Source organism: Zalophus californianus, chromosome 14 (genome assembly GCF_009762305.2).
Source record: "Zalophus californianus isolate mZalCal1 chromosome 14, mZalCal1.pri.v2, whole genome shotgun sequence".
In the NCBI taxonomy this organism is placed as follows: domain Eukaryota; kingdom Metazoa; phylum Chordata; class Mammalia; order Carnivora; family Otariidae; genus Zalophus; species Zalophus californianus.
The window spans coordinates 997185-1012016 of NC_045608.1; the positions used below are offsets into that span (position 1 = coordinate 997185).

A 14832-nucleotide genomic window follows, 5' to 3' on the forward strand; every position below is an offset into this window, starting at 1 on the left:
GTTCCCTCAGCTTGGCTCCCGTCCTGGGCAACCACCACCTCAAGCTAGGTTGACCCCACCCCCCGTACCTCACTTCCAGCAGAGACGTGGCTCTGGGTGAGAAGAACCCACCAGAACCTACAGCAGAGCCAGCCCAGCTATGGCCCGCCCCCATCTGAGCACAAGCCCTTGCCCCCAGGGGGCCCTGCCACCAGACTACGCCTTTTCTCCTGCCTGCCCCCAGCCTTCCCTGCTGACTCCGCCACGCAAACAAAATGTCCACAAGTGGCCCTGTGCTGTCCCTCCTTCACAGTCTGGCTCATTTCTGCAGACCCCCTCCCAACCCCCAGGGCGCCTGGCCCCCGACGACACACGTCACTGGGCCATCAGGCACCCTGACAGCATGGAGCAAGCCCTGGGCCTGCAGACGGCAGGAGAGGACCAGGACACAGACCTTCGTCATCAGTCAGAGACGTGCTAGCTTTCCTCTTCCTTCCAGACAACCCCGACTCCTGAAACAGAGAATAAAACTCGCAAACAGAACGGGAAACCAAAGCAGAAACGTCTACTTCCCATGCTCCCGGGAAGGCAGTGGTGAGCCCGGGACAAACACGCCGGCCTCTGGGCAGCGGGCAGGCGGGACTAAATCCCGTCGCCGTGTCTTCCCTTGTCCCCGGATCAACACCCCATGAGAGCCTAACACCAAGAACCAAGCTTCTTCCTCAGAGTAAACACCGACTCTGTAACGGAGGAGAATACTACGGACGATACACACGTTTCCCCGGGGAAAAAAAGGGACTCTGTTTTATCAGACACTGTGTCTTCTTCGCGGCTTCCCTCTCTCACCTAGTATAGCAGCAGTCCTCAACTTACCAGGAAAGCTTCTGGCAACGCATCAAGCCCTTTAGGCCTCGACTCTTTTCCTAGAGACAAGAAACATGATTCAGTTTCACTGGAGCTCCTGTGTAGGCCGCGCCCCACTGGCACCTCCTCACGGGAGGAAGACAGCAAGCGTGAGCTCCGCCTCCTTCCTTCTGGGAACCGGGGCGGCAACACACCAGCCCCCGGCCCTGTGCCTACATAGTTCTCTGGCAGCTCTCCACACGTCTGATCTGGAGAGGGACCGGGGAGCTAAATGGCAACGTGCGTCTTCTATGCTCTCTACAATCTTATGGTTGTACGAGTCTGGGCAGAGCCCACCGCTCCGCCTCCATTTCCTCACCAACAGACCGAGACACACCATGCCCCCTGCCCCGTGACAGCCGCTTCCGCCGGTGCCCGGCACGCATCACGGTGTCCAATGATGGGGAGGTGCTGCAGAGGCTGTGCACCGACCACAGAAGACCCCACAAGGGGCAGACGCCTGTGGGAGTTCATTTCAGCGTCCGGCACTGGCCACAGGGGACAGGAGCCTCAATCCCAAGACGGCCCCAGAGCCCATCAGAGAGCCTGGGGGTGCTGACTCCTGCCAGCAAACCTCAAGAGAGCTGAGGTTCACAGCTTGAGCAGCTGCACGGGGGAGTGTGACGTCGGGCAGAGCGCAAGCCCAGTCCGGCGAGCAAGCGCCCCGGCACCACCTCCATGGCTAGCTGCGGGCGAGCAGGGAGGCCAAAGAGGCATCGGAAACGTGAAGGCTTTTAAAACATATCCTACCTCTCCTGGGAACCTTCTGTAAAGTTAAGGCCTTTTTCCTTTTTTCTTCCAGTTCTACTTGTAGTTTTATCTCCACAACCTGAGTACGAAGAGTAGAATAAAAACATCAATGAGGATGGAAGTTACAGACAACGTCACCTCAAGTCACTTCAGATGAAACTCTCAGTTTGGCACGTAGTCAGGTGTTGTGCAGCTACGTGCCACCCAAGTCCCACGGGGGCTGGGGAGGGGGCGGTGGGGGCTGAGCGTGTTCTGTACCAGGACGCATGCAGCAGAACAGCCACACTGGAAACCAGCTGCCTTCCGTGACTAGCGCTCACACTGAAGGAAACACTAGAAGGCCCCTCGCCAACCGCACGAAGCTCGCAGCCACGGCGCGCAAACACGAGCACAGAAGAACCTCGGGCACATGCACCTCTCCCAGTGCCGCCACGGGCGTGACCTGCCTGAGCTATCGCATCACTCAGTCAGGCATGTGCAGAAGGCACAGTCTAGGTTTTCAGGACCCCATGTAAATTCCAGGATTTACCTGTTCAATATTTGACCAAAAACACTCTATTTCTCTGGCGGTTGAGGCAGCGATTCGTCTCAGTCGGTTCTGCTCCTCCTTCTTTCCCCTCTCCTCACGAAGCTTCTTTTCCTCGTGGTGACGCACCACAGTCCTGATGAGCTAGTAAATCAAAGGTCACGGCCTTGACACCGTGCTGCGGCAGGCGGGCGCAAATGCGCAGATTCGCAGGGGATGCGCCTTCGTCTGCTTGGCGGGTGCAGGAGACACGCCCACACCAGCAAAGACCACGGCCAACACCAACACCCCGCATGACTTTCCACAAAGGGTTGTTTTACTAAATACACTTATTTTTCTCCAAAGAGTATACCATACTGTGTTACAATCGTCTCTCATTTGACATACGATTAACACCTTTTCATCAAACAGAGTAACTCCTTCGACAGGCATCCCTTGCACTGCACGAACGCAGCAGGATGCAATGACCTACTAGGCACGCAAACTGTCGGGTGGGACGACTCATCGTTTCCAAGGCTTTTCCTTTAAATCCCAAGCTGCTTTCCAGGACCTGTGCTCTTACATCCTACCAGCAGTTCTCAAAAAGGTGCTGAGAAGGAACTCGGAAACAGACACGCTGTGAGCCAGAGCATGCCTGGCTGTGGGCCCCCACACCGAGCAGAGAAGCTCGCTGGGGGGCCTGTTGGACACTGTGGCTGGCCCCCCTCCCACAGACTCCTCGGGGCCTCATCCTGGTCCAACCACACCCCCGGCACAAAGCCTCCTGCTCGGGGTCTGCAGTCTCTCCCAGGAGAGGGCAGCACTCGCTGCCAAGCCCTGTCCACCTGGTGCCCACATGCTCAGGACCATCCTCCTTTATGAAAAAAGCATGCCTAAGGAGCAATCGGGTTTTTCTGGACTCCATGCATCTGATTTAAGACCCCCGCCTACAGAGGGAAAGCAGAGTTCAGAGAGGGAGGTGGACAGCAGGGCACACGGGACCGCTCCCCAGGCCTGAGAGCACAGGAAATGAAAAGAGAGCAGCTCCGCCCCAAGGAACAGACGGTGGTGCAGTGACATGAGAGAAGCAGGGCCTAGAGCCATCTACACGTACGTGAGGACAGCTGCTTCGTACTCTGAGACCTAAGGTTTCTGGAACTCTGTCCCTTTCCGCATTCCTAGTAGCGGCAGTGCCATCTGCTAGAGGCTCCCCAGGACTGGGCGTCTGCTTTGGGACCAGTGAGAAGGAAACCAATCCTCAGACAGAGCTGGGGGGACGCTGGACAGAAGACCTGTCCTGAAGGCCCAGGACAGGCCCCCAAGCTGCCCACCAGCCGACCAGCCTCTCTGCTCCCTCCAAACCCTGAGCCTCCTCAGCTCCCTCATGACACCACCACCGGCACCAGCCTGGGTCTGCGGGCTGCAGGCTTTCCAACCGCCAGGAGAGACTGGCAAGAAGAACCGAAATGCATGACGCGTCTGCCCCCAGCGTCCACACTGGGGCTCTGCAGACAGCCCCTCACAAGCAAACCACACCACACAGTTACTTCCTAAACGGTGCCAGAGCACTCTTCGTGTTTCGGAGCCAGACCCCTCCGAGTTGGTCTGGACACTCCCACGTCCGGCAGTGTGAACGAGCGCCTGCCCAGAAGTGCCACCACGCGTGCCTCACCCACCTTCCTGGCCGCGGCCATCTTCCACCTCCTCTCCTGGGCAAAGTCTGTGGCCATCCACTGCATCTCCTCCAGCAGATAGTCCCAATGAGATTTGGGGCGCGGGGCCTCCTGCAGTTTGGGCAACCGCCTGAGGGACCACAGGCCTTCTTTCCTCAAATCTGCTATTCGCTGATGGATCTGGTTTTCCTGCAAGGAGCGCAGGGGTGGGGCACGTCCCCACGTGATTAGTAAGTGCATTCCACTAGTTCAGACCCCAAATTCGGGAAGCCTCAGTAACAAAGACAGGACTGGACACAAAGGTCGAAAGTGGCCCTAGAGAGATGAGCAGGCATGCCCCCCTCCCCAGAAGCAGGGGAAGCAACGGCCACACCCCGTCTCCAAAACACAGATAGAACACACAGGCCACTGTCCACACCAGAGCACTTACAAGGGAAACTACACAGGCCTGGCCCTTGCTCCAAAACCACTGGGAAGGGCAGGGACAGGTCACGTAAGACTGGCCACACAATATCCCTGAGTGAGCACCGGACGACAGGGAAGACTAGGGCTGCAACACCGTACCAGTCTTGCTATGTTTAACTCCCCCCATGAAATTTAAACAACTGCTTAGTCACCCCACAAACGGCAAGCGCTAACTGGGGTGCTGGGCCACGGCCACACCAGCCTCGGCTGTCCTCCTGGCGCTGCCCTGCAGCCTGCGCGCAGCGCCGCCTGAGGTCAGCACAGAAAGCACGTTCCCCCTACAGGTCCACTTCCACCAGGACGGGAGAGCCTTCCCGGCTATAACCCTGGTGTCTAACTGATCAGAAACCACGTCTGACTGTCCTCACGATCGAGTGCTCAGTTTTAAACTATTGCATCCTTTGCAGAAATTGAAATCAAGTAAGCTTCACAAACTACAACACATTTGACAACCTTCTTGGCATTCTAAGTGCGCTTACCAGTGCTATTTGTTCTGCCACCTTATCCTGAGAGCTGTCTTGGGGCGGGGCGGCATTCTGAGCTGGGCTCTGTGGTTTTGGGGGTGCTGACACGGCTGCCCCCGGGGACCGGGAGGTGACCGGAGACAGTGACTTGCTGGCTGCCGAGGAGGGTCTATTCCCTGCAGAGACCCGTGCGGGTGACGGGCCCGAGCCGCCGGCAGGAGCTGCGGACGAGGTAGAAGAGGCCGCTGGCGGGGGCCGCTGACAGGGCTGGGCAGGGTCCACAGGGGCTCTTGCTGACGCCACCGTCTGGCAGGCAGAAAACAGGCCGGCAGTGAACAGGAGACCTCAGCCCCCCTCGTGCAGCCACACGCCAAAGGCCGTGTCGCCCACAGAGGTGAGCACAGGGGAGCCCCTCCCGCAGCGGAGCAAAGGAGTAACGCACACGCAGCGCACGAACACCCGCCCGACCATGCCCGCAAGTGTGACGCGTCCCTTCCCTCCACAAAGCTGCACAAGGAGCACGTCACAAACCCGGCTTTCATGTGCCGTCTTATCCCACGGGAGCCTTTTCTGTTTTTTGCTTTTTGTAGCTGTTTCTCCTGCTTAAATTATTTTTTAGAATTTGTAACTGCATAAGCTGCTTCTTAACTGAAAAATACCGAATGTTCATCTTGTACCTTTTCTTTGAAAAGTGAACACCAGTTCCACGTGCCCCTCTCACGGCAGGCAGTCTGCCAGGTTAAAACTCTGTGTACAGCAGAGGAACGCCTGCCACCCTGACTGTGGACAAAGCTGAGCTCCTACAGGAATTCTGGGGGCGAGCAGAGAGCAGAGAAGGCAAGGTGCTACCCACAACGTAAGAGGCACGTCTGTAACCTGGAATCCGGGGAAGACACCGACAGAAACACTCTCTGTACCCAGGCACTGTGCCATTTCTGCCTCCCCCTCACCTAGTCTCCTCCTACCGCGGCCGGCCTCACGCTCTTGGAGAGAAAGCTCCAGTGGCACCCGGCCAAAGCCCTCACCTCTGTGCTCTGGGGCTGCTCGCCATCCACAGCAGAGCTCAGTGAGGGCAGCGGAAACCTCGTGGCCCGCAGGCCTGACGTGTTTTCACGTCCCCTCTTTGTGGCCCTTCCCAGGAAACGTCTGTCAGCCCTACCCAATCTAGGAAAGACAGGTTTCCATGGGTTTTGTAAGGAGCTGATCCTTTCAACAACAAGGGCAAGTAAAGGAACCAAAACAAAACGCCGGTGCTGCCTGAAGTCAGCTGTGTGGCTCAATGAGACAAAGGACTGGAAACAGAGAGACTGTTTCCATAAAAATGTAACCAAAGCGGTGGTGGGTCCCCAGGGTGCGCACAGAGCGGCCACGGAGACCTGCACAGAAGGATCCAGAATCCGTCAGGATGCAGTTCTCAGCTCCTCCAGCCACGGGCTGCATGATCCTGCCAAGTTACTTAAGCCACTCGGGTCTTTTTACGGTAAAATGGGGATAATAAAGATTCTACAACCTATGGCTGCCGGGCAGAGAAAATAAAACGATGCCAATAGTCTCCCCACAGTGCCCACAGCTCCACAGGTGGTGCACACAAGGCAAGTATGCGGTTACCCCATCACCACACAAGGTCAAAGCTCGCCATCAATCTCAAATAGCCACAAAGCCCTTGACCGGAAAGCCCCCCTAGGAAAGCCCCTTGTTCACGAGGGAAACGGCAAGAGAGAGGGGAAGCCTTCCCAGGTGACGCAATCACACACACCAAGACGATTCTCTGAGAGCACCACCTGCCTCGGGGCTCCCGGTGGTTCACACTCACTTTCGGGGACTCACTGCTCCTTAGGAACGGCGAGCAGCTCCCTGTACACTTTTCCAGCACTCAGTAGGGGAGGAGGAGCAACAGGCTACAAACCCAGGGAAGTAAGGCCTTACGCCTTTGCAGAGCGCACAGCGCCCAGAAGGGGGCGGCGTCCGTGGGGGGCCCAGCAGCCGGCCGGGCGTGGACAAGCATCCGCAGTGGCTCGCCGGAGCCATGCAGCCTAGAGCAGCCCCGCACTCCCGCAGCCCCCCTTGCGCACTGGTGGGCGGGCACCTGCCACCCGCCCCGCATCACTGGACACACCAGCCAGGACAACGGCCACGACACCCTCTGCACAGCCGCCAAACCGCAAGCAGCAAGTAGACCTGTGCTGTTCGCTGGTTCTCCACAACGTAACTGCGGCTGGTTACGGAGGCGGACAAAAGAACGCTGAGCGACGTACTGGTTCCAAGCGGACAGCAAGCCACCTGGAGGGCGGGGCGGCGTGCAACGCACACCTCGGCTTTTCTTCCGTTTCTAACAGGACAGGTGCCCACCAAGTACCTGCGGCTGGGACGAGAGCTGAGCGGCCTGCATCTGCGCCTTCCCAGGCATCGGGGCGTGCAGGGCCTGCGGCACGGGCTGCGGCGGCGGAGCGGGCAGCTGGCTGGGCGGGGGCGCGGGGACAGGGGCGTTTGGCTGCTGCGTCTTCGCCGGGACCTGGAGCTGTGCGTGAGGCTCCACCACCTGCGGCTGCTGAGGAAAGTGCAGTGCTGGCGGCAGGGGCGCGGCGGGGAGGCCGGCCGGGGGCAGCCTGCCGGGGAGCTGCGGCGGCGGGGTGTGCAGGCTGGCGGCGTTCTGCACCGGAGGCCCCGTGGACGGGTCGTACTGCTGCTGGCTTGGCTTCTGTCCGGCGAGCTGAGCGGCCTGGGGGGCAGGAGGCATTCCTCCTACAAGACAGGAACAGCCCGAGCAGCGCTGAGCTTGGAGCCCGGAGCACCTTAGCGCACGGCAGACCTCACAGCCCGGCCCTCGTCACAGACCCGTTACTCAGAGCCATCACACACCCCCAACGGAAAATTCTGCTGGCAGAAACTTCCATGGCATTACCTCTGATGTTACAAATGAGCACACAGAGAAAGAAAGGCGCTTGACCCCTGCAAGCTAGCATCCGGCAGAACGGGCATGGCAACCAGCACCCCGAGTGCGGCAGCACCCGCGGGGCGTGCAGGCGAGCGGAGGAGGGGAGCCGAGGGACAACGGCATGCACAGCTCCCGCACCCCCCCCCCCCCCCCCCCCCCCACCGACCCGGAGCTCCAAGCCGGGCCCAGCCCCGGAAGCCACTTGCACCGCGCTGCCACGACCGTGCCAGTGCTGGCCAGATGCCGGGCCGCAGGCCGCCCCCCGCACCGGCGCTCTTTCTGAGCTAGAAGGGCCCGTGCTGCACTGGGCCTTACCTTGAGCTGTCGGCATTAGCTGCTGAAGAGGAACCCCTGCATTCGCCCCCGGGTGCTGGAAAGCTGCCCCCTGGTGGCCCACTTCAAGGCGAGGCCGCTTAGACTGCTCTGGAATAATTTTCAGAAAAGGTGCAGTTTGATGTAAAAACAAAACCACAGAAGTAGTAGAAAAAACATGTGTCAGTGTTTTCATAGTCTTTGAACAGGGAGGCCCTTCCATACGTGAACCAAAATCCAGAAGCCAGAAAAGCTAAGGTTGGTAATTTCTTTCCATTAAAATTTCGCAACTATCAGAAGCAGCCTCCTACAAAAGCAAGGGTGAGTGACACCCCAGGAGACCGCAGCGTCTGCAGCACACATGCGGGCGAGAGCCTGGCGGGGCTGCCGTGTGGAAAGCTCTTCCAAGTTCACGTGAGAAGTGCCAGCAACCAGACACACAGAACGGGCAAAGAGCAGAAATGTCTGAGCAGAGGGACAGAGTCACAAAGGGTTAATGACACGGCAAGGGACCGAGCAACCTCATCCAAACTGAAGAGCTCCACAGCACAACAGAGGACCTGTGTTCACCCAGCAGATCAACAAAGACCAGAAGAGTAATCATGCTTCATAAACTGGCCAAAACATGAGAGCATCAGAAGCTGTAGATGGGACTGAAGAAGGGCTGGCCCTTCTGCGGGGCCGTGTGCGTCGCCCATGTGCTCTGAGCACTTCCATTTCTAGGAGCTTCTCCCTTAGATACGGTGAAAAACATGTCAAAAAAAATCTGGGAGTAGGAATTCAATCTCGTGTTCACGGAAAAAGGTGGTAACAACAAGGACTACCAAGGGTGTGATGAGGGAAGGACCCCCATGCGCTCGAGGAATGCACAGCCGTCAGAAAGACTGTGGTCCTGAACAGGCGGCCGAGGAAGTTACTGCTGGCGACAGAACAGGGCACAGGAAGCGCACCCCCGTTCCCTCGGAAGGACCACGTGGAACAACGCAAGCGTGTGGGCAGGAGGTCGGGCACGCACGCAGACGGCAGCAGCAGCTACTCTGTGGCTGGGGCACAGGAAGGGAACACCAAAGCAGAGGGAGACTCGACTCACACCTTCCTCGACTGCCCAAATCTTTCACATGAAATGTGTGTTTTTATAATGAGAAGAAAAAATTCAGTTTAAAAAATACGAGTGACAACTTGAAAAATAAGGCGGTTTTACCCTCAATCCTGAGGACTAAGAGGCTGGCAGAGCACAGAAAACCGAAATGGGACACACCGAACTCAATGGGCAAACTTCTACCTTCAGTACACACACATACAGCCACAACACATGTTCTCTTCAGCTGATAATCAGCACAAACAATTAATTCTCCAAGTAGAAAGAAAGTCACCAAAACTAAGCACTTCAGCGTTCATGTGGCCGCTACGCTGTACGTCCCCTCAGGCCACTCGGGCTGGTGCTCCAGGACGTACCTGCCGGGGTCCCCGCCTGCTGCCTCTTAAAGGGGTCCGTCTCTCCCACACTTCCAGCCCCCGCCACAAGGGCCCCCGCCAGAGCTTGCTGCTGAAAGAGAAAATGAAAACATGAGACTCTGATCGTGCAGGTGCCTTACGAGAACGGGTACGAACTAAACCATCGTAATTATTCCACACACTGGCCTCCCTACGCTCTAACTAGAGAAATGTTATCTGCCCACTGCATGTAATGTATGTTTATATGTAATAAAGAACTTGAAGTTCTAACTTACCTCTGGAGGAGAAAAAAAGGACTTGTAAAAGATCTTATTCTGGTTTTAAATGGAGTTCCCATCAGTGCAGATCTACACTCCCTCAGAAACGAACAGAGACGGCACAGGACTGGCCAGTGTCGGGAAACGCCAGTCCTCAATCCGACAGCTGAGCCTCCCTGTCACGCTGCCTGTCATCACTTGCCCCCCAAGACACAAAAGCTAAGAAAAAGAAAGGTTGACAATTTCTTCCTCCTGGAAAATGACACTAAAACCCTACTTGACAGACAGCAATCTGATGAACCTGTCACTTGTGGCAAGTGAGCACCCTACCTAGCTGGGTAATGCTGGGTAACACGTATCCAGGTGACGTGAACTGCTGACATGGAAAGCTTCTGGCACACACAGGAAGTGGCCGAGTCGGGGCGCCCCACGTTGTCACATCTCCGTACCATCCTTGCGGGGCTGCTAGGTGCTAAGGATGATGTTTACCAAGCACTAGTTGCTAACTGTTTTCATGGTTCAACTCTGTCCGCTCTACTTAGCCAGGCACTTTAAATGCCGAAGTTACGCACGCCGACACAAGGTAAGTGCCCCGGGGTAGGCACCACCCCGCAGCACCAGCCACACCAGTCAGGGTCTCCCATGGGGATAGGTGCAGTGACCGACTGAGGGGCAAGTAAGCACCCCCATCTACGTTTCGTGAAGATGAAGGGAGGAAAGAAGAGGGAGGGGAAAGGAGGGAGGAAAGAAAAGAATGATGTGAGAAACACACAGGATGTGAACAGTCGTCACCTCTGGGGGTAGGGTCATAGGTAATTTATAATCTGTGTGTGATCACTTCTCTAGACCTTCCAAATATCCTACAATGAACACATACTTTTATAGTCAAAAGAAGGCTTTTTTTTTTTAATAAAAGAAGCTGCTAAAGGGTTCTGTGTCCAGTAATGGCCAAGTGATTCCTAGTAGACTGCACATACTCCAGACAGACATGAACTCTGGAGAATGGGACTGGACGCCTGAGAGAAAGGGGTGGAAAGAGGAGAAGTTTACAGTCTCACGGCATTTGGCGTGACAGCAGGCCCCAGCCTGTGCTGTGTGCACCAGCCCGGAACCAGACCCACAGAGCCTCGATGGCTTGAAGGCCACGAGGGCAGAGAGCACGAAACCACCGCAGAAGGAAGGGGGAGTCACCCCAGGAGATGGCTGGACACAGGGAGGCCCCAAGCTCTCTCCCTAGTCTCTGGCTACCTCCTCAAGCAGGCACACACAAAGACTCCAAGCACAGACCAATGTAAGCACACTAAGATTTCCGGTGCCCTACCGTAGGAGAATTAAAATTCAATCACGTTAACTACGAAAGCAGAAATGATCAATACTCTTCAGAAGACTGTAAAAGAAACCGGAGTCCCTACAGCCTCTCATTCATGACATCCAAAATGTCTCCCAAACACAAAGACACAGGAAAACATGAGCCATACTCAGAGTACAGTTCATAGACACAAACCCCACGCAACGCAAATGCCGGACTTAGCAGCAAGGATCTTACAGTGGCTTTAAGAAGTATGCCCAAGGACATAAAGAAAACATACTGCAAGAAGAACAAGAGAAAGAAGAAACTATTAAGAAAGAGAACCAAACAGAGATGCCAGAACTGAAAAATAAACTATCTGGAATACAAAGTCCATGAACTGAAAGCACAGTGTCGAGGGAGGAGGCGGCGGGGCAGACTCGGCATCCCTGGACGGAGCTGGGCCACTGGGGCGGTGTCGCGCCGTGTATCGGTGGGAAGATGACAAGAGCCAGGCCGAGCCCAGGGGACGCGCACTCACACTGCCCAGTCATCCCCTCAAGGCTGCACAGCCCCAAAGAGGATGGAAAGTCTTCCCGAAAACGGTGCTGGGGGACTAGGCGTCCACAGGAAAAGGTCGAAACACTGGACGTCATTGAAATAAACAACTTGTGCTCATCACAGACACGGGCAGGGAGGGCTGGCCTCTCTTCTCCCGCGTTCCTCGCTGTCATCCACCCCTCCACCCCAGCACCACCACCACCACCCCCCCGCCAGACTCTTGCCTTCAGAATGACTCTGCTTTCTCTTACACTGTCTTCCTGAGTAGTCTACTGGGAGAGATACTGCAGTCTTTAAAATACAAACTTAAGGGCGCCTGGGTGGCTCAGTCAGTGAAGCGTCTGCCTTCGGCTCAGGTCATGGTCCCAGGGTCCTGGGATCGAGTCCCACATGGGGCTCCCTGCTCAGCAGGAAGTCTGCTTCTCCCTCCCTCTGCCCTTCCCCACTGCTCCTTCTGTCTCTCTCTTTCTCCCAAATAAATAAAATCTTAAAAAAAAAAAAGATAGCATTAATAGGGTAAGGTCACAGAGCTGCAATTATCCATTTTCTCTAACATCATAATCACCGAAAAGTAATCTCCAATGAGGATGGTTGTTTAAAAACCAAATAACAAATAAAATACTATCTTGTATACAACTGCACTCTAGCAGAACACCACCTCAAAGGCTTTTAGAAATGAAGTAATACACACATAAACTGAGAACTCTGTTATTTATTTGTAGAGCTTAATTAGCAACCGATTAATTATTAAAAGTCCTCTAACTAGTTACAAATAATGAAATTCATCCTGAGAATATGTCTTAAACTCTTGTTTAGAAGGCACAACAGTGCTGACCAGGCCAAAATAATAACTGGGACCATTTGTGTATTTCTAGCAGCACTTTTACCTCAAAACAAAGTGACAAGATATAGCAAGTACCATAAAGATACTTAGACTTTCCTGATTCACTAATGCCGCTCCTGTGAGTTTTTTCTAAATAAAAAAGATGTAACTTAAAATTAGAAAAATAATTTACCGAATTGCAGTTCCTCAAAATGACGGCATATTAGGAGCTGCTAGAATAAGAATTATTAAAAGTGAATAAAACCTAAGGAGTATTTGTTAAATGAAATAACATTTTCAAAAAGTATAAATACACTCAGTCAACTGGTACAGATGTAATATAAAAGATATTTGGGGCACCCGGCTGGCTCAGTCGGTGGAGCCTGTGACTCTTGATCTCAGGGTTGTAAGTACAGGTCCCACATTGGGTGTGGAGATTACTTAAAAACAAAACAAACCAAGCCAAGAAAAATTTTTGTGTTAGTGGGCGCCTGGGTGGCTCAGTCGTTAAGCGTCTGCCTTCGGCTCAGGTCATAATCCCAGGGTCCTGGGATCGAGTCCCACATCGGGCTCCCTGCTCAGCGGGAAGCCTGCTTCTCCCTCTCCCACTCTCCCTGCTTGTGTTCCCTCTCTCGCTGTCTCTCTCTGTTAAAAAATAAATAAAAAAATCTTTAAAAAAAAAATTTTGCGTTAGAAGGATGGAATCATGGGTAACTACTCATTTTCTCTAACAGAAAAATCACTGCAAGACACTACTTATGATGGATTTTCTCATAAACGAACACACATACATACGTGTGTATCTGTATACACGTCACTTTACCTAGGACACCTGCACTCAATAGTACTCCCTCAAAATCTTCCGGAAGCAGACAGAAATACAGATGTAATACAGAAAATTCTGCACTTACTTCCAGCGTTTCTTTAGTCAATACAGATTGGTCAATTTAAAATTCTACAACTGGTTGTAAATAAAACTCACACTGAGATGTTTTTTCCAAAGAAAAACAAGGGGCATATTTTGTAATACAGAAAATTCTGCACTTACTTCCAGCGTTTCTTTAGTCAATACAGATTGGTCAATTTAAAATTCTACAACTGGTTGTAAATAAAACTCACACTGAGATGTTTTTTCCAAAGAAAACAAGGGGCATATTTTCTTTCTTTTAAAAAAAGAAATTTTTTTTTTAAAGATTTTATTTATTTATTTGTCAGAAAGAGAAAGAGAGCACAAGCAGGGGGAACGGCCGGCAGAGGGAGAAGCAGGCTCCCCACTGAGCAGGGAGCCCGATGCGGGACTCAATCCCAGGGCCCCCAAGGATCATGACCTGAGCTGAAGGCAGACACTTCACCGACTGAGCCACCCAAGCGGTCCCGGGACATGTTTTCATTTCAACTCTTTTCTGACAGACTCCATTCTCCTATTTCCTGAGAAACCCACTAGTGTTTGCCTCCAAGATCTGTAATTCAAACTGGAGACTCCTTGGTCTTCCTCTATTAGCCTCTTAAATATCTGATTATGAAATATATCATACACACAAAAGAAATTATAAAACATATGGATGTGATTTTAAATGCATAGTAAAATTATTAGAATTTAAATAGTGGAACAGAGCTGTCACTGAACGCTTTTCAACTTTTCTGTGTGAAATTCTTCTTCATAAACTGTGGAGAAGGAAAGGAGAAAAATAAATACACAAAGTTTAAAAGAGTGATAATAGGGGCACCCGGGTGGCTCAGTCGTTAAACGTCTGCCTTCGGCTCAGGTCATGGTCCCAGGTCCTGGGATCGAGCCCCACGTCAGGCTCCCTGCTCCGTGGGGAGCCTGCTTCTCCCTCTCTTTCTGCCCCTCCCACTTGTACTCTCTCTCTCTCTCTCTCAAATAAATAATTTAAAAAAATTAAAATAAAGCAACTGCCTGTGTACTCATCACACAAGGCTCAGGAAACAGACTGCTGCTCGTGCCTCACAGACTCTGGGCACCGCGAAGGGACCCACTTCCTGAGCTGTGTGTGAACATCTGGTGATGCTGTCACCTGCAGACTCGTCTCCACACTGTATCTCCTCTGGCTTTGCTTCCTAGAGAACTCCCCATACACCCCCTCTGTTCCACAAAATGTGGCTGAGCCCCGCACACAGCCACGCGTGTTGGCACTGTGGCCAGCCCCTTCCCTACTGATGGCTCTCATCGACATTCCTCTGTACGAATGTGCATGATCCACTGATCTGTTCTCCCTGCCAGGGGACATCCGGTTCTTTCCAACTGGACACTATTACAACCAGTGTCGCTAGGAATACTATTATACCTGGTTTCTGGCAGAGACACTCAAGAATTTCTTAACAGCACGCTGTCGGGACAAAGGGTCTGCCCATGCTCACCTCTTCCAGGTCAGGCAAAATGTTTCCAAACATCTCCGTGCTACCCTCCCATCATAAGTAGATGAGAATCCCACTGACCTACA

General features: G+C 53.6%; 1 protein-coding gene across 11 annotated transcripts in view; it reads right to left on the reverse strand.

Annotated features, from left to right (window-relative positions):
- The window catches only part of EP400 (E1A binding protein p400), a 98429-nt gene that overhangs the window by 62710 nt on the left and 20887 nt on the right, over positions 1-14832 (reverse strand). For 9 of the 11 annotated variants that reach the window (XM_027575723.2, XM_027575729.2, XM_027575727.2 and 6 more), the window contains 9 exons: positions 9442-9532; positions 7990-8097; positions 7096-7481; positions 4755-5045; positions 3814-3999; positions 2162-2302; positions 1633-1711; positions 853-902; positions 434-491 (listed from right to left, as the gene is read on the reverse strand). In XM_027575723.2, the coding sequence (XP_027431524.1) occupies positions 434-491; positions 853-902; positions 1633-1711; positions 2162-2302; positions 3814-3999; positions 4755-5045; positions 7096-7481; positions 7990-8097; positions 9442-9532 (1390 nt within the window). The remainder of the gene's footprint in view (positions 1-433; positions 492-852; positions 903-1632; positions 1712-2161; positions 2303-3813; positions 4000-4754; positions 5046-7095; positions 7482-7989; positions 8098-9441; positions 9533-14832) is intronic. The other 2 variants (XM_027575725.2, XM_027575726.2) reach the window with 1 other exon arrangement.